Genomic DNA, 23,809 nt, shown 5'->3' with positions numbered 1-23,809 from the left:
CTAATTCTGACCTACTTATGTTTTAGGATAGGTTATAAAATAGGTTATTACTTACCTAATCGATGAAATCTAAAAATGAAAATTATGGGGTTTTCTTTCGACATTTCACTAACTATAACTGTAACCTGAGACAACCCCGGGCATTGCTGGACGACCTTCCCTAGGCGACTCACTCATCTAGACTTGGCGTCCATCCTCAAACTCCACCGACCACCAAAAGAAGATAAAGTTCATCTTCTTTATTGCTCATCTACTTATTATCGACTTGACTCCATTAAATACATTCCAACAAACGTACTATTCTCACCAAGCACTATAGTGTATATTAAGAAACACTGATGATTCTGCTCTGCAGTAGTCATTGGGACATGTGTCTCAGAAGCCACCCCGTCTTCCACGGTTCAGTTAAGTTCATTCACTACAAATATAAACAAATTGAAAATAATAAACAATGTTTACACAGAACAGTTGATTACATTTGACAGCTCATTCAATTAATATTACACAACTTTAGAGACCAAGATGGCATTTTTCGCTGCTTTAAAGACCAGTGGGGCGTAGGCCGGAGGGATTTTCGAAATAAGAATAAGCCTATATTCATCCCAGGGATCATAAGAATGTCCATGTAAAAAATTTAAGTACAGTCAGTTTGGTATTTCACGTGTGATAGAAACACAAATAAACAAAGGCACTTTCGCATTTTTAATATTATTAGGATGTATTTAATTTATTACAAATTTTGAGTTTAACTCCATTTTACCTACCACTTCCTTGTAGTGCAGCATCTACATTTTGACACTGTAAGACCTGGCATCTACAGCCGAAGTCCGTCTGAAGTGATAAAAAAGTCGGAAAAGAAACGTTCTAAGCGGACTCATTGCAAAGATTCCAATGGCGATATGGAAATAAGTTCATAATACGCATTGAGTCAATCCTGTCCATCATGTCCAAATTACGTGAATGTATTAATCCGACATAATTCCTGTGATATCTTGATGCGTTATGGTGATAGCGGGAAAGCGTGTGTCCTTGAGGACATCTAATAGAATATATATTCGGCTCCTATAAGCCAAAGGAATTACTGGTCTTCTAACCAACATCATGAAGTGTCTGGTGAGTGAAGGTTTAAACACAATGTAATATCCCAAAGTTATACACTTTATCCCAGTATTTACCGTCATATAGCATCGTTTACATTTCTCAGATATCTCTACCAATTTCATATATTACACAGATTTTCTATGCATACAATTTTATATTGCAAAGTAAAGGAATCTATTATTTCCATGAATGATTACTCTCAGATATTTAGGGATTAAATTTAACAGGGGTTACATTCGCTGTGGCTTAAACTCAACTTTAAATAAAGCAAAATTTTGTTTGTAGATAATTCTTAACACGAGGCTATATTTTCCATACTGTACAATAAGAATAATAAATACACGGCGATAGCGCATCTTTTCTCATGACTGTTTAAAAACTCGATGATTTGAAATGAGGCGTTAAAATAAATTTAATGTTAGTCTTTCACGGTTTAGTAATAGGATCAAAAGCTAATTAGTAATTAAAAATGTTTATTCCTCTTAAAACAATGATTTTAAATAATTAATGTTATCAATAATATAAATAATTTAACCTTCTTATATTTGGTTCATGCCATAGACTATAAAATTAAACATTGTCATACATTCTTAAATTAATACTTGGTGCTTACTTTATGATTACCACAAAACACTACATCCACATTGAAGACTTAAATATTATGAAAAGCGCTAAGTAATACATATATGATATTTAAATAGACCAGAGTTATAGTAAAATATTTAATATCAATATCAATAAAAACAATTTCACCCAGTCAATTTCACTCCTTTAAATGTAGTTGAATTATTTAATTATGTTAATATTTCAATTATGATGTAACTAAAATTTAAGCCATCAAGAATAGTTACTGATATTATATCAATTATATAGTATTCAAAAAATTCCAGTATGTCATTTTATAAATGATTGCATCTAATATTATTTGCACTCGAAAAGTGTATTGGTACTTCAACAATAACATTTCATTATTATTCAAGTGTGTGTTTTTTATTGTAAAAATATGATCACCCTACACATAAAACATCGTTGCAGATTGTTTTTGCTCTTGCTGCCTTGACTCAGGCCAACCCACTGTACCAAGTGGACACATCAGCTGTGCTCTCCTACGCCGCACCTTTTGTGGCCGCAGACTCCGCTCTCAAGACCTTCGCTCCTGCCCCATACGTTGACTTCTTTAACAGGGCGTACTACGCCCCAGCTGCCCCTGCGTACACTTCTGCCGTTGCTACTGCCTACGCTCCTGCTGCTGCCGCAGCTTACGCCCCAGCTGCCATTGCTGCCTACGCTCCTGCTTCCGTGCCAGCATATGCCCCAGCTGCTGTTCCCGCCTACCATGCGCTAGCTCCTGCTGCAGTCCCAGCCTACGCCCCAGCGTATTCACCAGCTTATGCTCCAGCATACACCCCAGCTGTTGCCCCAGCATTGGCCATTTAAGAAAACATCTTAACACCATACTCCCGATTATTAACGATAACGTGCTAAGAACATAAATTCATTCACTTCAACAATGTAAAAAAAGTTTTTATTTTAAAGTATGTTCAGACTTTTAAATCATAAAACGATACGTATAATCTTTTGATTATCACTGACCTTTTTACATATACTGAAAAGTTTATATTTTTTGAAAATATTTTAAAATTTAATATCTATACTTTTGTACAGAATAACATTTAAACTGGTTGTATTTTTGAGTAAAATTGTTGTTTTATACTATATGTCAGATACGTTTTTTATTTTCACATTGCTTTTATTTAATAATTACTAGCTGATAGTAGTTAAAACTTATTTAAATATACAAATAGAAACGCCTTCCAATTTATAATTATACAAACTCATTTTAATGGCTGTAAAAGAGTAAATATATTTTGTTGAAACGGAATTTGGAGTCTTTAACATCATAAAATATAAGTGAAAAAATTTAAAATCTCTTTTGATAAAAATACTAGATACATTTAGCTATAAATAGAAACATAGTCATTTTAGAAATGTGGCATATATATACTAATTACAATCACTTATTTCTCCACTTTCAATTTTTCACATACATTGAAATAGATGTTAAATTATTTCAACCATTTTAAAAACAATGCTTCATTATAATATGGGATAGGTTAAATTTTGTTTATAACATCAGCCAGCAACGAAAGCGCTATGGTGGAAATATGGCATAATTATGAGGATGGTTTGAAATAAAAAGAGAAAAATTAGATGAAATAATAAAGAGGTTTATTCAGCCCAGACAAAACTAAACACCCACTGTTGATGTTTACAAAATATATAGGCAGCTTAAAATAAACAGCTAACATTTAATCCAGTTAATTAGTATTTAATATTACAGTACCACAAAACATTACACACATATACATATATACACATATATATATATATATATATATATATATATATATATATATATATACGGGTGTCCCATGAAGAAACGGAGAAACTGTCAGGACTTACGGTTAAAATAATGAAAAAAGTTCATTTACACACAGGTCTAGAAACGCTTAGTTAGCGAGCTATACAGGGTAAAAGATTTCGCCCAGATTTCAGTGCCACCGTTAAAAGGGAGCCCTATTAAATTGTTTTGGGCGTTACCCAGGACATAAAATTTAATGTATATTATGCAAATGGAACTGAAAAATTGAATAAAATTGGTACCAGACCTCTAGCTGCAGTAATTTTTAATATATCTGAAGAAATACGCAAAATTCGGTGTCCAAAAACAAGTTTCATTTAGGTTTCAAGTAGATTAACTTTGTTAAATATGTAACAAACACGTAAAATTCTTTAATAAAACTTGTATAGAATTAATTTCTTAAGATAATGATGTAAAATAAGCCAATAACAATTATACGTAAACTTTAAGAAAATCAATTTTTAATTAAATAAATAATTCAAAGCTAATTTTAAATGTATTTTATTCATTTACAAATTCATACAAAGATCATTTTAAATTAGAGCGTATAGCTACAACATTTCAGAAATACACGCATAATATTCAATCTAATGATGTATAAATATATAACTAGTATGTGACACTTTATTTAAATATAATTTTATCTAACATCGGCATTACGCAGACTTTTTGTTCCTTTTATAATATATATCATTTAACATTAAATTATATTTATTTATTTCTATCCACTCTAAAAAGGTTTTACATTGGTTAAATCGACACTGTCACAGTTTGATATTTCAACATACCTATTACTAAAGGTGGATTTAACTCTTCCTAACTTAAGTATTTCTGAATATTCCATGCTGTTATTTCGTTTGCTTTTTAGTTAACGTGTGATGTTTGGGTAAGTTCATTCACACACTTGACAATACTCGTCAGTATGAAGTTTGACGGTTGTCATAACATCACACAGTCCTACTAATATTGTGATATCTCCCCAAATGTGTTCCTCCAGTGCCACTCAAATGTAGTATTGAGGCTGCGGTTGGAGTTTGAGAACTGAATTTTTCTTGGTGTAATATTTGGATAGAGATGACTGTGATGAAAATCTGTTTGAACGAAGCAAAAATCCTCACGGCTGTACAGAGTAACTCCTCCCCACGGTAGTCAATATGTAGTCCAGTTTCGTGAACCCGTTTTAAAATAAGACATGGGGTCAAAATGTAAGAGTCTTCATTAAAAAAGTGAAATCTGCAAAAAAAGAATTTTACTGATAGTATCAAAATACACACAATCATGAACATTAGTCTTCTTTGGTTCGCTCATTGTCCAAACTTGATAGGTTATCTAAATGATTTATATATGCATAATTTATGTATCACAATAAGTTATTCCTCAGTATTAACGTGTGCTAATGAATCAAATTCTGTTATTCTTTGATCCTGCAAATAAGGGGAATTTTTTAATTAGCTGGAGCCAAAGGGCGCTCCCATTTACTTTACTTTTATCCTCATTATTATTATTTAGCTTGTTATTTGGATATTATCTTTACTGATTAAACATACTGAAGAACGCAAGAAAATTCGTCCAGCAAGCAGCTTGATTGCCTGACTAACTCTATGATTCACAGTAAGTGTATTGGTTGTTGGTTTTAACAACAACCTAGTACTCAAGTGATCATAATAAGTTTTTAATGGATAAAATCGATTACAAAAAAGCTACCTTTATAATTGCATATTGTCATATCATTATAAAGTGTACTTGTTTCCAACAGTAATTAGCTTATTTCTTACGTCGTTCTTACAAATTCTTGTCACGTAAAGGTAATGTACACATCTTATATACAAAACATTGATTTATTGTGAATGCACAGGTACGTTGATAAAATAGAAATCGAATTTGTAATGTATGTGTCATTTTTTAATAATTTTTACGATTTTACAAATATTGGGTGTTTTAATTACATCCTGTTGATTTAGGGGGAAGTTATTTTCAAAGTTTATAAATTTTCAATTACTTATAAAGAATATCATGCTTTACAAAATTTTAAAATAGATGCAGTTCCTTAATGTTTTACAGTATCTTAAAAAGTAAAACAATTGAATATTTTTAATAAGATAGTTGAAACAAATTTTAATAAAGGAAACCAAAAAAGTACTGAGGTTTTGTTAACGTTACCGTATTAGATTATGAGAATATCTCTATATAACGTTTGGATATCTTGTATGTTGCTTTAATAATTTATACCTTTATACAATTTACACATTTCCAGTTTATATTATTCCTTTTTAATGTGGCTATGTGTATTGTAATATCTGTAATAGATTATTAAAACGCAATGATTGTATGATGAGGTCGCTTATAACAAATTACCAAAAGTTTAAATCGAATTAAATAATTTCACTATGACCATGTATAACTTTCACTTTACGTTACGAATAATTATAATTTTACGGATCTCGTATGAGATTAATCAGTTAGTAACGGGTGTTTAATCAATTTTAGTTATTGTCAATGATTTTAACCACGTGTAGAATTATGTAGTTCTCGGAAATATTTGACTGTAAGTATAATATTTCATAATATAATAGACATGATATTTAGATATATCTTTGTACAGTATTTTATATGTATTTAATGGTATATTTATTATTCTTCTTTGTGGACTCTTGCACGTCCATTTTTGTCCCGTTTAGAATATTTCTTGTATTTAGATAAGGTTTTCTTACCTAATGTTCAAAGTAATAAGCTTTTGTTTTTACGGAAACTACTGCAGTTAATTTTATAAATACATTCTTCGTTTGATGTTTGCATATGAATGATTTACATGATATAGTATTCAAACAGTAATTCCTATTCAAAAGAAATTAAAATTATTATTGTTGCGTTTTAAAGATTGGAGTGTATTTGAATAACAGTATTTTAAAATTGAAATAAGTACATATGCACTTAAAGTACAATGGAATTGAAGCATAACACCCAAATAAATGAATATAAATTGACATTCAAAATTTATTTACTCAGACATTTTAATTAAAATCGTTATTGAATTAAATCAGATTGGTAGGTGAAGAGTGCTCATACTGGTGCAACAGCTGGGGCGTAAGCTTGAGCATAAGCTGGAGCGTAAGCTGGAGCGTAAGCTGGGGCATAAGCTGGAGCGTAGGCTGGGGCGTACGCTGGAACAGCAGCAGAGGCCAGAGAATGGTAGGCAGGCACGGCAGCTGGGGCGTACGCTGGTACGGTTGCAGGAGCGTAAGCAGCGACAGCAGCTGGGGCGTAAGCTGGGGCGGCAGCTGGGGCGTAAGCTGGGGCGGCAGCCGGGGCGTAGGCAAGGGCAGTTGCTGGCGCGGCAGCCGGGGCATACGCTTTGAAGTCAGCTGGGGCATAAGCTGCCACGGCAGCAGGAGCAAATGATGCGACGGCAGCTGGGGCGTAAGTTGGGGCGGCGGCCGGGGCATAAGCTAAGGCACTGGCTGGCGCGGCGGCTGGGGCATACGCTTTCACGTCAACTGGGGCATAAGCTGCTACGGAAGCAGGAGCGTAAGCAGCGACGGCAGCTGGGGCGTAAGCTGCGGCGGCGGCCGGGGCGTAGGCTAAGGCGCTGGCTGGCGCGGCGGCTGGGGCATATGCTTTCACGTCAGCTGGGGCATAAGCTGCCACGGCAGCAGGAGCGTAAGCAGAAACGGCAGCTGGGGCGTAAGCAAAAGTATTGGCAGCGGCGTTAGCAGGGGCTGCGTTGAGAGCGTTGTATGCCTTGTTGAAAGCATCACTGTATGAGGCCAGAGTCTTGAAAGCGGTTGTCTCAGTGGTGTCAGCTGCTACCAGTGGTACCTCATAAGAGACCACAGCGGGAGTGTCCACTCGGTAAAGGGGATCGGCCTGAGCCAAGGCGGCAATAGCAAGGACAATCTGTAACGTATGAAAACAAGTATAGTTTAAGAAGATTCAAGGAATTTACGAAATAATTACAGTTTCTACCATAAAACTGCCGATCATACTGGATTCCTTGTTTTGATTTTAATTTTAAAGAAACAGCATTTTTAATTATATCTAGAGAGTAATTATTTTAAAAATAACTATTCTGAATATTCTAATAATAAAAAATAACTAACTTTCAAAAATAAAAACTTCTGTTCGTGTTAAACATTACTTATCTTTATCAAATGTATTGACAATGAATTATTTTAGTTATTGAATCATTTCGGTATTCAAAATCACTACAAAATAATACCACTACGTTTCATGAATTATACCTAATTTCATTTTCAGATGTCACAAAAACATGAATGATAACATTTTTACCTTGTTTTAAAGAGTATGTGATGAAAGTACGAAAGATATATTTTTTAAGTGTCTTATATATTCTATTTCAAAACATGTTTGAAATTTTACAAAATATATCTATGTATATTCTACTGTTATAGGTTCTGGAGTTCCATCCGTGGATTTCGTCAGTACACAGAGATTGATCTTTAAGTCCATCAACAGTTTGCAGTTTAATTTATGAAACGTAGCTGTTTAATAACAATGTTGTTTTATTGTAAAATTTATTTAAATAATATCCAACATAAATACTTTAATATTCATTTAGAATGTATGAAATATACTAATACTGTTTGAACATTACATTTTAAATTAAACGTCAAAGTAAATCGTTTTACATGGATTGAATTGAACCCAATACCATAAGATTTATTATTATAACTGAATAGGTGAACATGTTTACTTGACATTGACTTATTTTCATGAGTAAATTAATACTATTTGTTGTAGTACAACACTCACTAATTTAAATTTTCTCTAAAGGTGCAAAATCCATTCCAGAGATATTCTCCATACACCCATGGCAAGCATGTGATGGAAATTGTAGCTACCACTTTAATAACAATATGTGAAAATATTATATTTTAATACTAACCAATATTTGTTTATATATAATATATAAGATTTAATTATTTTTTGTCATCATAGATATGACAAATAACTAAATACAATAGTAGTACTTTGAATTAATGAGTATGAAATAGTGAATACGTTTATATATATGACGAATAGATCCTTACTAAATGCCCACTCTTTTTGAACTCAAGAATTTGTTTTAGTACGGTTGAAATTGAACACGTCAACGATAAATGTAAGTCACGGCATGAATTTTTGTGAAGAACATCAAGTAGCGTAGTGTAAATATTACTTTACGAAACGTTATAATATTTAATATGAGTTATAAACTATAAAAATAAATGATAAAATATTTGAACACATTATTTCTGGTAGCTGCTAGATCAATATTTAATCAACAAATGCCTTGGATATAACGTGTATATTTTTTAATATATTATTATTACTAATCATGTAAATTTACATTGTATTATAAATAATAATAATACATTGATATCTGAAAAATAAATAAATATATGACAATCTGGACAGATTTGATTACATAGAAATTTTAAATTTGTGATTGTATCTTTACTCACCAGACACCTCATGTTGTTGGTTAGAAGACGAGTGACTCCTTTGGGTAATGGAAGCCTAATATATAGTTCATTAGATGGCCTCAAGGCCACTCTATCCTAACGTTACTTTAATACATCGAGATTCATAGAGATGGTGCTGGATTATATAAAGTTTCCTTGGTAAATACAATTAACCTCATGAAAGACAATCCTTCCTAATTGTATCACCTATTATCTCTGTATCGTAAGGAATAGGCACCAATCTGTTCCATAGTTTCAGGTTACTTCGGATACGGAGGACCTAATACTTATTTACGAGGCTGCATGGCCATTGCCACATGTACAAAATAATTAATTACTACAACTTGTTTGACATTTAGTTCATTTTCATGTCATGTCAGTTTGTTTACTTACACTCATGAGCAGCAGAAACAGTCAAATATAGAATGATTGATTGACAAAAGTAACCGCTCAGTGATGTATGGGTAATATTGTTACCTGAAAATTTAGAGCTTTTACATTTCATCAAAACAAATTTAGGTAATGAACCCGGCATACTTACATAAAGATTTGGAAAACTTTCCAATATTATATCTCCAACTAGGAAGAGTCACTAGAAAACCACTGCCTTCACTGGCGAAACGACTCTACAGGCAACCTCATGTGTGTTTGGAATATTCTGGTGAAGCCGATCTCACAAGTTGCATGGCAGGTATATTCCCAACATTGAAACATTGAGATCAGGTTGGCTGAAGAGATTTGTTCCCGACGAATGAAATGTTAAGATCTCAATCTTCAAGTTAGTACGATGAAACGGGATTCTGGAAATCTTGGTGTTGATAAAATACGACTGCTGGAGAATGAAATTCAACTGGGATACTTCACTTTCTAGGTGGCAATACTTCCTTTATAGTACGACCTTTTTCTGTCATGTATTTTTAATAACCATATTGTAACTTGTACAAAAATCAGAAAAACTTATCTTAGGACTAACTTAAACCTGAGTAAGTAATGGATGTCCAGGAGCAGTACAAACTTCGAGATATTGTGATAAGTTATTGATCGATAAGTCTGGATTATTGTGGACGATGACTGTTGGAGTGGATGGGCCTCCCTTAATTTTAAAGGATTTTGAAAAACTAAATATGAGAGAGTATCATCTCAGACCCGCTTCTGTTCTGAGAGTGGCACAATCATAGCTTTCCCTTCGACCAATGTGAAATGAAAGAAGATGTGCCCGTGATCCCTCCTCATGATGGATAGATATTACCTTAGACTCGGTTCAAAAGACAGTACAATAACGTATATTCAAATCTTATCGTGTTATTTTATTAGTAGAGACTGCCTATCATGTACCTTCAACAAAATTCAAGAGTTTCTGCCCAGCGCTGTATCTGGGTGTGAGATTCAATGAAATGCCTTTTCCTATCCACAAACATCTAACAGCCCAAAATAATGTGTGTAGCAGTCTCGGGAAATTATTCCTCAGTCTACACCTGGGATTACCGGTAGGAATCAAGGCTTAAGTACCTCATGGAAGTGTCTCCTAAATATTCCTGTGAGTATTAAGAGAAATGACCAGTTTCAAAAGTCCTTTACTTAGCATCACATTCGATTCGAGAAACAGCTTTCTATAATGAGTTCCTTGCTCATTGACCGTCCAGAGAAAGTGTGCCACCGGAGACTGTGGATATCTAAAATAGTATATAAAAATATAATAATGCTTGTCTGTAGTTTCGTATGTTTGTACTCAATGACATACAAAATACTAGACCGATTTTATTGAAAATATACATGTTCTTATGGTCCCTAGTTAACATATAGACATATTCCTATTTCGAAAATCCCTCTGGGTTATGCCCCACTAGTCTAAAGAAATCATTTTTTGGATTAATTCGCAGACAGTAAATATGTTTTTGTAATCAACTGTTGTTTACAAAACTTAAATATGACGACACAATCATGTGTTTAATTAATTTAAGTACCAATTTAAAACTCTTTACTATTATAATATTGAAAGCATAGATTAAGCTTATACCTAACAACATGTCTTATTTTAACCTGTTCTGTAATCACTGTTGAGCAGAGAGGTTATCCAGAAAATAAAATAGGAAGTTTTAGTGAAAATATATTTTAACTGTAAATTTTAGCCAGTATTCAGAATGCAGTGCTTAATCATTAATGTAATGCAGGTATCAAACAATAATTCTCTATTTGACTTTTACTACAGATTTCAAGACTATTAGAAAACATTTTATTTTTTTACGGAAGTAGGGCTTTTAGGCAAACTATGGTACCAGAAATAACATAGACCGGAATAAAGATACAATGTCCATAGGTATACACTTCTTACCGTAATAGGCTTCTCAGACAAGCGTACTTGCCCCTTGATTGGGGCATCAACCCAAAATGACAGAGAACCCTATTATTTATGAGTGTGTTATTCGAAAATAAAAGAATTCAAATATTGTTCAATATAAAATTGGGAAAATTAGGTAGTATTTCTGAACAGTACGTATCAAAACTGTGTTAGTCTCCGATTTGAGGGCCCCAAACCACTGCTCTATAACTTAAATCTAGAGAAGATTGGAATATTTGTGAGTGATTATCACCTAACTAATGTTTAGAATATCATTTAAAAGGAATATGAGCACGATATTCCTGTTTTTCAGTAGTAAATTGCGGGCAACACCATATGTAATTTGATAGTATATGAATAATTTCTTAATGGCATGGTACAAAGTTGACTTGCATAACCGCCTACTGTTTCAGGTCACAGATGAATGATGAAGTCAGTTCGTCAGCGTGTTCATTGCCTTCAAAACCGGCATTTCTTGGAACCTAGCTGATATCTACTGATTTATGACTATCCTGAGGTGATAAACTATTGAACAGATAAACTTATAAGCATTCCCATGCTATCCTTGAAGTACATTCTGTTAAGTTAAGGGCCAATGAGTAAGAGCAGTATGGCTATCAGATAGAATCACTATTCTTTCATTGATTTACATAATCCCTTGTCAATCATGTAATGGTTCAGGGTTAAAATAGTATAGATTTCAGCCTGAAATACTGTACAGCTTTCTCCTAGGCTTTCGCTAAGAATTAGTTCGAGATGAGATCAGAATATTGGATCTCTCACAATGGAGATCGGCATATGTACCCAGCAGGTTAACCGAAATGGAATAAACTCTTTCAATTACATACCAGATTTACCCTTCATAAAGGAGCCATCTGTATTTCAGACTATATTACCTTTGTTTCGTTTCATTCCTTCCTTCCAATCCTCCCTGGTTCTGGCTGGTTATTAGAAAGCTCTTGCTAAATGCAGATTATTGGATAATCTTGTCCGATATAATGGCTAGTAATAGATCACAAACCCCTTTAGCAATAGTGTGGTGGCCCAAAATTACCGTCCAGTAGTCCGCAAATTTCATTCAGTAAGTGGACATAATTGTGCACTCACCATGATGAATGCTAAATGAAGCCTGCTTTTAAATATACTAGTAACACGTGTTGTGAAGCTTTATAAGTTAATAAGGTTATTTTTGATTGTGGTTTGCTCTGTCTTTATCCATCGGACTTGTGATCCATACGTTATTTGGTGTCTCTGGGTGAGTTGAATAAAAATGAGTGCGTGCCCTCTCGATTCTCGTACTTAGTGCAATAAAAGACTCACCTCAACGATGAACTCTCTGTCGTGAGTTTGGTAATTATTTGTGAGTTCCTAGTCCCCATTCTAGGTTAATACAGTTCAGACCCTACTCTCACAATGGAGATTGACAAATTTACCCAGCAGGCTAACAGAAACGGACTAAACTCTTTCAAATCCTTTTTATTTCATTAGTACAAATATGTATAAAAACGATGCTACACTATATCTAAAATTTAGTTTTACTTTTTTTTGGGGGGGAGGGAGAGAAATTATCTGAAAATCCTCATGTACCTAAATAATGAAGAAATAATTAATATAAGAGCCATTTTTGAGTGCCTACTTGGCTTTATTGGACTCATCCATGATATGGTAACATGGATTTCTCCAACATGATGGGAGATTGTTTTATTACTACTGACATTTTTACTCTCTGGCAATTCAAAGTGTACCGCAGCGGGCTCTACTATTTCACAAATTTATGAAATAAACTCAAATACATGACGAAATATTCATCTGAACCCAATCGAAAAAGTGTTGTGTCTAGTGGTAGAAGAAACATTCCTAATTTAATCTTACCTATCCTAAATATCCTATCACTCGAGAAGAATTGCAAAGGTTCTTTTAGGTCCAACCGGAAGAGGGATTTTCTTCAGCGTCTTTGACCTAACTAAAGAGTACAGAATAAAACACGCCATGAAAAGACCAAATATAAATACTACACCTCTTTTAATAGTCATGCAATTCCTAATAGAAATGGAGTTATTTTATTTTAGTAGAGATTAATGAAAATTAATAGATGCTGTGCTATGTAAACATCAAAATAGTTTATATATTTATGTGTATAAACTGTTTTGTGTACATTACAACATTGCTTGGGCTGGTATCATAGCTCTGGTGAGCCTTTCAGTGGCAACATGATGAGGGAATGGATGTGATTCATAATATATTTCAATCAATTTCTACATAATCTGGTACAATCCCTTTGATATCTTGATGTATTAAAGTAATGTTGTGGGATATAGTGGCCTTGAGGCCATCTAATTTACTATATATTAGTCGTCTGTCAGCCACAGATATTATTGGTCTTCTAACCAACACCATGAAGTTCCTGGTAAGTAAAGATATCATTATGTAATATTTTAATTTATCTAAGTTATCCCAATTTGTATTGCCTGATTGTATTTTCCAGATATCAAGATACCATAATTAATTACAAGTTTTCGTAAATTTGTCTGTTTATATTTGGACCCCAAAATAATAAATAATAAATGTTCATCTAAGTCATAGGAAGTTAATCGTTTTGATATAGTGGTATAGTAACTACTAGTAACAATGTATAGCACTATATACATGTTAAAGTTTAAATTAAAAATAAAATAGCTAGTATACACATCCATGCTTAAGATAATATTTATTATTAGTAGTTACCCTCGGCTCCGAACGCAAATTCGATTTGAAAAAACAGGGACAACATGAGCATATTCTTTTTTAAATTACATTCCAAATAACCCTGAAATAAGTGATAGTCACTGATAAATATTACAATCTCTTGATCCATTTTAGTTTTTTGATCCAAGTTTAAAGGTGGGCCCTTGAAGTCGGCGAGAGAAACTGTGTTTATGTGTTTATGACATTTTTCTAATTTCTCCCCAATATTTCATGAAATTTTATTTGATAACTCCAAAATTATAATAAAATTTGAAGTGTTGGGGAAGTCTAAAGTTGCAGTCCTTGGCTTATAATGTAATAAATTAACGCATTAAGCTACAGTTAATTAAATCGTAACAAAAAGAAATCCATAAAAAGATAAGCTTTTGCATGTAACATGGCATTTGAAAGTTAACCGACTTTGAAAGATGAATAACAACAAATATTTACTGCAATTGTTTTTAATATTTATTAATTACTATACTTATTATTCTTGACTTTGACAAGTAGTTGAAACACATTTACTATCTGCTGATTAAGCCAGTATTGAGGAAGTTTCAAGGGTAAAGCGTAGCTCAGAGTGCTTTTTGACGTGGGGATAGGCCTATATGTTAACCACACTAAAAATATCCGTGTAAAATTTTAGTACAATCGGTCTAGCAGTTATTACGTGATTGAGTAAAACACACACATACAAACTGACACGATTAGATTTTTATATATTAGTCTATATGCAACAGTTTTTATATTATTCACCTATATTTATTGATGAAATTGAATATACCACTTAGATAAATTATTGATGACCTCAATTTAAAACGTATTAAATCAAAGATTGGCTTCTTTTATCCATTCAACACATAGCTGTATTTATAATAACTTACATCTAGGTACTTAATAAATAATATTAAATTGGTTATTGCAGTTTAAATGATATGATGTATATTTTATGAATTTAAATAAATATATGAAACCTGGATATTCTATCATTAGACAAGATTTAAATTGATTGATACACGAAGCTACGAGTAAAACTTAAACTTACGAACAGTTCATAGTGTCAAAAATTCTCCTGCAAGTAGTAGAGTACTAGTACCTATTCAGTTTAGTACATTTGTATGAAATAACCTAACTATAGTCTAATTATGGACTAATCTGAATTAGGTTTTAATTCTAGAAAGATTACAAACAATAACTTTAATCAATGATATTCATTAGAAATAATTTAAAATTATGACTAGTATTTAGAATTAAATGTTTAAACTCTAATTTTGTTATTGATCAAAATAGGAGTTTGCTACCACATGTCGCGTAACAGGCTTCGCTGAAGTTGCATGTACGTACACTTTCAAATCTATAATTAATTTTACTCTCGATATCATGCGAATAGATGTAAGAAACAACAATCATAAAGAAATTGAGTAATAGCTCTCAATAAGGCTCAACCAAATTCCACAGTTCAACATTCATCATGAAATAACACATTTTTATGTAGTCTATATAGAAACGAAATGTGATGCAAGATTTAAAGTCAACAGAATATATCTTTTAGAGATACCTTGCTACACAATGCATTGATACATTTTGACGTGACAACGTCTTAAATTAGGTTGCGGCTCGGAGTCACTCATGAAAAAGTGTAACGCCCGGTAACGTTACGATGCCCGTCCAGTGGGTCCGCCGCACGGGATCCGCACGGGATAAAGCAGATAACTGTGGGTCCGCCGCACGGGATAAAGCAGATAACTATGTTTATTCGTGAAAATGTGGAGTGCTTAGATTCGTCATTTACAACAACTACAACAATAAAGGTAAATAATTGTACACTGATATTTCATTATCGTAAACTATGATTGATTGATTAATTGTTAGATTGACACAAAAGTTGAGAAACTGAGTTTATAGGTTATGTCATACTATTGACAAATGTTGATAGTGTTAAGTAAATTATTAGTTTAAATCACTCTGCAATCAATCGTAATTCAGTCGATTGAGAAGAAACAGGGCGTATTGCTAGTCAAACATTTAAAATAACAAATTATAACCTCTAACCTGTCATAACAGTGCGGACCAAACAAACGAACTAAACCGACCAATCACCACGCGCGGAGTTAGAATTTAACTGTGTTTAGCAAGAATTTCAAATTCCAATTTTAGTAAATGTTTTATTCAACTTTACCATTTACAATAACAAATTTTAATTAATTTCAAATTATGTACAATGTTTTAGTAAACAAAATATATTTCTATAGTTAAAATTTGTGCAATTCTTATTTTCATTCAATTCCTTGTTCCTATTGTGCAATTTAATAATATTCATATCAATAAATATTCTACCGAGAAAAAGACGTTGTCACGTAAAATCTTCGCCCGTAAAACCGACTTTACAGGCAACCATAATTTTTTTAATTAACATAGCCTTTATACTTGCGCTCAAATTATAAAAGTTCCGGTAAGTTGTAGGGAGGACACTACAACGCAAGAGTGCGTTGAAAACAAATCGCGTCTCCTGGTTTCAACATTGACTTCCACTCTTTTTAATTTTACTCTATGAATGAAACTTTGAAATCTCAAACAATTAGATTAAGTTTATTTACAAATTTATTTATTCATCTCTTTCTAGTTGTCAATAATTGATACTTATGGAACCAGTTTGAAAATATTCACTACCGCTTAGCCAAACTCTATAGAGATACATGCACCATCATCAAATGTTTACAATATTCAAGTGAAGCTTCACATAAGAATGCAGTCTACTCGTCAGTTAGTTTTCGATGTATGATTCGGGAAAATTAGACAGACAGAATGAATTTTTCGTCCCCACAAGTTGTAAGTTTCGCTAAAACTCAGCCAAGAGTAGAAAATGTTTTTTAATACCTGACACATGCGCGTGTGTGTATAATGGAGTTTAGTTTAATAGTTTTTGTAGCGGAAGATCAACCTTCTCACAACGAATAAATTTCTACTAAAAATTCAATATCTACGAACTTTAAATTGACATTATTTCTAAAAGGATTTTTTCATTTTATCACCTGGTATACTATTAATTTTGCACTAATTTTATTTAGATGAAAAACTTTAATGTTATTTAGTTAAAGTTTTGACCGTAAATCAAAGCTATATGTCAAGTAAAGAGAAAAACTCTCAGGCCGTAACATATTTCTTTCAATAAGTTTTTTTTTCAGATTGTCCTTGTTCTTGCTGCCCTGGCTCAGGCCGACCCTATCTACCGAGTGGACCCTGCTGTGGTATCCTATGAGGTACCCCTGGTAGCAGCTGACACCACTGAGGCAGCAGTTTTCAAGACGCTGTCCTCATACACTGACGCCTTCAACAGAGCTTACAACGCCTTCGCCCCAGCCACCGCCCTTGTATACACTCCGGCCGCCGCCCCTGCCTATGCCCCTTCCGCTGCCCCAGTTGCTATCGCTGCATACGCTCCTTCTGCCGTCAAAGCGTACGAATATGCCCCAGCTGCCTTCCCTGCCTATGCCTCTACCGCTGCCCCAGCTGCTATCGCTACATACGCTCCTTCAGCCGTTAAAGCGTACGAGTATGCCCCTGCACCTGCCCCAGCTGCCGTCGCCGCTTACGCTCCTGCTGACGTGAAAGCGTATGCTCCAGCTGCAGCGCCAGCCACCGCCCTAGCCTTCGCCCCAGCCGCCGCCCCAGCTTACGCTCCAGCTGCCGTCGCTGCCTATGCTCCTGCTGCAACCCCTGCCTACGCCTCTGCCGCCACCCCTGCATTCGCTCCAGCTGCCGTCGCTGCCTACGCTCCTGCTGCTGTCCCAGCGTATGCTCCAGCTGCCGTCCCTGCATATCATTCTCTGGCCTCTGCTGCGGTCCCTGCCTACGCCGCAGCTTATGCTCCCGCTTACGCCCAAGCCTATACCCCAGCTGTTGCTCCAGTATAAGTAAATTAATATATAATTATTAAAAACCATGTAACTATTAATACCGATTACTTAAATAAAAAAAGACATTATATAAGTGTTTATAGTTAAGAGAATTAGAGTTTAACCTGGCTCTTGTTTTATGATTTGCACATGAATGAGCATTTCTGATTAAAATTCAGTTTATTGTCAACGTCATAGCTGAGGCTGCCTTGTGTATGTTGAATTAAGCTCCATTCTACATCATATCGCAGACTTGAATCCTGGAAATGCAGATATGTTAGTCTGAAGAGATCCAAAAAAGTCGGAGACTAAGAAACTCAAAACGAATTATTTCATCGTTTCACCTTAAAGATGCCTAGACTACAAAATATAGTGAAATCTATGTGAAGAGGTATTCTCATTGTCTTCATCAAGTCTATGACAGCGTCAAATTCCTGACGCCGCATGAACAGGAACTTGGGGTACTACGTTATATGTAGGAAAGTCGGTTGCCCAACTGTGTTTTCTCGCAATGTGTAATAGAAAAATGGTTGCTATATATAAAAAAATGTATAACTAAATATGTCTCTTTTTTCACTTTGCAACCCACTTCTGACACATATCCGGGTCTTTAGGAAACGTATGGTACATAATATGTCGAATCGTCGAACAGACGATTTTTCTGTACAATAATTTGAGGACGTCGCGATCGCACAATTGGCAATTTTTAAGTGTTTTGTATTTTAAGTAATCCTAGGTATTTCAATCATTTAGAACACCTACATAACTACATAAAGTACTCTTGTATACTATCTCACATAAATCACCATCTGAATTTACTGAATCGAGACAGAGTAACAAAAGTAACAACGTGAAAGGCAACGGGAAAACTTCAAGCAGTGTCATACTAGCTGCGTCACTATTCAACCCTCTCCCTTCCCATCACCGTCTCAGGCATTATTATACGGTCATGATAATAACAGCGATCAATCTTTTTTCCAATAACTTTTCAAAACAAAATAATATATCTAACAATACACATTTTATAAATCTGTGTCTTATAAATATAAAGGTATGTTTAGATTATAGCTTTTCGATATGCAAATCTGCAATGTTAAATTAATTTAATTTATTTTAAGAGAAAATATACTATTAGTTCATGTTACAGGCTTGAGAGACCAAAGGGGATAAACAGGTCTGCACATAAAAAAATACCAAATACCGCATATTTTATTACTTATACTTGAGTAACCTTGATACTTCTTCAGAATAAACAGATTTGGTTTCTAAACCATGTTATTACTTTCTTTCTTGAGGTTTATTCTAAAAGTAAGTTACGAACCATCGAATCCATTCGAATTTTTATAGGACTATTGAATCGCACTGACACACTGACCTTCATCCTTCCGACCGTAAAATACGTTCAATGATTCTGGTTTTTCTAACAAGGTACGTTTCAGCAGAGGAAGCCTTTCGACAGATTGGTTTAATGTGCAGTCGTAATATACCAAGTGACGGTGGGTCAAAGCAGCCAGGGATAAAAGAAAATAATGCTCATGATTTTTTAACAAAGAGGACAATTGTAAACCAAAAAGAGGTAAATGTAAGGAACTAAATTTGTAAGAGTTAATTCTTTATTTCTATTTGGACCTAACTACCTTATGTAATCCATACTGAGAATAAAACATACTATAAAGGTGCTTAGCTAGGATTGACCTAGCTCGATGTTGAGACCAAAATCTTATGTAAAACTAATGGTAAAAAAGTCTCAGAAAATGAAGAAAATAAACGTTTGTACGGATATTATTAATGCAACCAGTTTTCTTGATTTATAGAAAGAAATCTTCCTACGCTCAAAATATGATGAATTGATACTAAATTATATTTGGAACAAAAAATTATTAGTCAAGTTTTACATAACTATTACTTTTTATTGAAACATAAATTTTTTACAATTTTTGAAATGGCTGGAAAACGTATATGAAACCTCATTTTTGGCATTTGGCTTTAAAGATCCTTAAATAGCTGGATTGAGAAATTTAAGAGCTTCAATAGAGGATTCGCAGCATTTCCCAGACCTTGAAAATATGCTAACTTAGCAGCGGCAACTTGAGGGTTGTCTGCAAGGTAGCCTTCTGCAGTGATGATTGGGGCAGCAGAATTTTTCAATGGTGCGTAAGGGTACGTTCTGTGGACGTGGGAGTTGTCGTAGACGGGGTAGTCGTCGATGTGGTCTTGGTGGTAGACGAGGTGGTGGTGATGGGTGGGGAGGCTGTCGTGGAGGTAGTAATGAGAGTTTAAGGCTGCAACTCTGGCATTTTCGATGAGCTGTGCAGTATCAGGAGTAGCAACAAGAGGGATATCGGCCAGATAACCCTGTGGGATCGCATAAGGAATGAATACTTCATGGCCTGCCAGAGGGTTGTTAAAGATGTGGTTGGCGGATGCCACCGCAGCGAGAGAAAGAACGACCTGGAAAAATATGGATTACCTAGTTGTTAAAAATATAAGTATTTCTAAATTTTTCATACAATATTGGTAACACTCGTATAACAATATTTAGGTTCTGATACGGGCAAAATAGCTCACAAAATGAACACTTACGAAATAAGTTCAATTTATATTTTAATAATTTTATACTTAAAAAAATACACACTCTTCGAAATTTCGAAGTACATAATTATTAAATTTGTATAACCAAAACTATAAGACCTAATTTCATATGTACCTAAAACTCTTTACACTTTTATTCAAACAAAATTTAGTCTTATAAAATATAATATACTTTAAGAGTATTGTCTCATAAATCGTAATAATTTGAATGCAGAATATTGGTGTAATAATTTTGGTCACAGTGGTAAATCAATTTATCATAAGTTATTTAACTCCAAACTAAAAATACGTACACGTTGTATATTTGACTGACTCTTATAATCATTTAATAAAAAATTGATATTACATTAGGAACTGGTACTACCACTCTGTGTGCAAAATAAGTAGGCTGTCTAGGCGTACACAGCAGGGAATATACGTCGGCAATAAAAAAATGAAACGATTAAAGAATCGATCATATAGAAACGTGAACTCGATTAGTTGGTAAAGCCTGCATGCAATGTGTTAAACTATAAAATCCAGCTGCCTTAATTGACAAATTAACGTTTATTACTTATTATTATTAATCTTTATTTACTAAATTATGAACAGTGAAGAACCTTTTTTTATTTCTATATTTTGTATGTTTATACATATATATTTCTTCAAAACTCTGTGAAACGAAAGAAAAGTTTTAAACAAAACTGATCAACTTAGGCTATATATAATTCTTGTGCAATTCTTGGTAGCTAATAATGAAGAGAAATAACATAAAATTACGCTCTCCCCTGTTTTTGTGTATTTTTAAGTTGTTCATAAAACTACTTGTTAAACCACAATATGCCATATATTATAAAAGTACTTATATGATAGACCTAAATAACCTCAAAAAAAGATTTTAGGAAATACTGTCTAATACTAACCCTTTTAAAAATTTTAATACTGCTAGGAATGTTGCTTCAGTTCAGAAACATTGAATATTATATTCGAATATGTTCCAATTCTTGTAATGCAATCATTGTCTGATATGAAAATTATAAATAAGTTTATTACTTATTCCTTTCATACTAAATACTAAATTATGTACGGAATTTACTTCCATTTGATAGTTTAAGTATTTATAAACTATTAAGACATGCAGCTAGTAAGTTAGTATACCGCATTCTCCTTTCATAATCTCTCATAGAGTAGAGTAGGTAGGATACAGAGTATTCTATCTGTTTAAGGGCATGTTTTAACTGTAGTGTATTAGACTGTACGTATTGATTTTGCATAGCAAGATATTCAACTTTATATTAAAAAATGTCATGTTTCTAAAGTTCAACACTTTTAATTGATATGTTTCTAATTACGCTAGTGATCACATATTGATAACGACTGTCATGTTGCGATTATAGGGGTATTTATACGGTTTTTTCCGGTACCTAGCTTAAATAATATTACATTCATAAATTTAAAAAATTGTATATTTTCTAAATAATTATTTAAAACTATTAAAAAATTATGCTATCATAATACAATGTATTATTTTTGGTTTGATACTTTAAAATTAAATTATACTTTTACAAAAATTGCTGAGAGTATACATTAATTTTTACTAAAGATACACACAGGGTGGACACTTTTAAATTAATTAAATCGAATTTTTATTCTAAAAATTGTATAAAAAGTTGTTTAAAGTTTAATGCATATAATTTCCACGTTTGTGTATATTTTTAATTATAAATTTCTATTTATTAAACACTTAATTACGATATTCATTAACACAATTTAGTGTTTTAGTGCTTGTGAGAATTTAGTTACAAATATTATTTTAAGTCACGTGTTCCTAAATTATCTTCTATAGACTATAGTAATATTATAAGTAGGAAACGCACAGTAGTAAATGTACTTACCAATAACTTCATATTGAACCCAAGTTGCAACTAAATTCGCTTGCAGCTTTTTATATACTAAATATTCAACAGCTCTGAGTTCCACTAGACCATAAGATAATGTTCTCGGCGTGGGAGGGATTCCACGACTTGGAAAATTTTCCTTTCACAATATCGTTATCAGTTAAAATATCCCATTAGTGGACCAACCACTGATAAGTTTTTCGTCAAAACATATTTGTATCATAGACGGGTTAAACATGAATTATTTTTCAGTTTAACGTTATTTCACTATTCTTTTTTTTAAATCTCATTCAAGCAGTTAAAATTCTCTTCAAGCAGTTAATTGACATTAAATTATTACTTATTGAGTAACACATGTAGTCTAAATCTCACCAAAAAGACACTCCCCAAATTTCCCCGATAGACAAGAATGAGTTTTATAGTGCCACATGTCCGTCCATCGAATCTGACTGAGCATCATTGCCCATCTATAATTTATTTTTTGTCTCCTGAGAGTTGTGCAATTGTTTCCCTCTATGATCGTCTGTTTGTCCGTAGAACATCATAAGAATCAAATGAGCTATAGACTTGATATACTGCATGCAACTTAAGCAGAGACTGTTACACAGCACGTGGTATGGCGTCTCCTACTCCCTTCTTGACTGACATGTTTAATCACATTACTGACCTTCGGTTTCTAACGGATCCTACACTTTTTTCGCAGATACCATCATAAAATGTATTCTTTTTTCGGTGATTATAATCTGGAAAAATCCCATGTGCAGATTTCAATCCTTTTAAAAATTTCTAATTTGATATGAACCATTCAAACAGGCTTTACTTCATACAAGGGTTAATTTAACGCCAATTCATATAGTTCATTTATTCCTCTATTTCTTAAAATAGTGTTCTAAATAACACATTAGTCTCCGTAAAACATTATCACGGAGCCTTCCACTTTTCATAATTCAAAATGTAACTATTATTTAATTTAAAATCGAACATGCTATAATTAGATCTACATATTTCCGTCAGGAACTTGATGCATTTTCAATCCGTCTCCTTAGAAACACAAGGCGTAAATAATCATGTAATATTACTATACTGTAGTTTATGAATTCCAGTGTAACCAATATTTATAAAATAAATTCAATTGTATATGATTTTTTCTACGTTTGTACCATGATATATTTTGATGTTAAGTAATCAAATCTATTGTATTCGAATTGTATAAATTTTATTCGAACTATTGTAATTCATAAATAAGAAAGATCTTATTTCTTTACTTACTATCTAAATGTATACGAAAATCTCCTTGTACATTTTTTGTTCGTACACTTCTTTACAAAGTTTGTAATATAGATATGTATAATATAAAATACATTACAATATTTCTTACCCTAATATTATGATATTCT

The 23,809-nt window shown here is 33.2% G+C and overlaps 3 protein-coding genes across 3 annotated transcripts; 2 read left to right on the top strand and 1 right to left on the bottom strand.

Annotated features, from left to right (window-relative positions):
* Window positions 1-1,101: 1,101 nt before the first annotated feature.
* Window positions 1,102-2,538, top strand: LOC124361087 (vitelline membrane protein Vm26Ab-like). The gene is made up of 2 exons (XM_046815121.1): window positions 1,102-1,113; window positions 2,137-2,538. The coding sequence occupies exons 1-2, from the start codon at window positions 1,102-1,104 to the stop codon at window positions 2,536-2,538; spliced, it is 414 nt and encodes a 137-aa protein (XP_046671077.1).
* Window positions 2,539-6,583: 4,045 nt separating this feature from the next.
* LOC124361085 (skin secretory protein xP2-like) lies at window positions 6,584-8,997 on the bottom strand. The gene is made up of 2 exons (XM_046815120.1): window positions 8,986-8,997; window positions 6,584-7,417 (listed from the first exon to the last, which is right to left on the bottom strand). The coding sequence occupies exons 1-2, from the start codon at window positions 8,995-8,997 to the stop codon at window positions 6,584-6,586; spliced, it is 846 nt and encodes a 281-aa protein (XP_046671076.1).
* Window positions 8,998-13,718: 4,721 nt separating this feature from the next.
* LOC124361084 (nematocyst expressed protein 3-like) lies at window positions 13,719-17,961 on the top strand. Its single transcript, XM_046815119.1, has 2 exons — window positions 13,719-13,730; window positions 17,233-17,961. Exons 1-2 carry the CDS (start codon window positions 13,719-13,721, stop codon window positions 17,959-17,961), a joined length of 741 nt encoding a protein of 246 aa, XP_046671075.1.
* Window positions 17,962-23,809: the final 5,848 nt, after the last annotated feature.

This window comes from Homalodisca vitripennis, chromosome 4, assembly GCF_021130785.1.
Source record: "Homalodisca vitripennis isolate AUS2020 chromosome 4, UT_GWSS_2.1, whole genome shotgun sequence".
Lineage (NCBI taxonomy): Eukaryota > Metazoa > Arthropoda > Insecta > Hemiptera > Cicadellidae > Homalodisca > Homalodisca vitripennis.
This window is presented reverse-complemented; position numbering and strand designations above follow the sequence as displayed.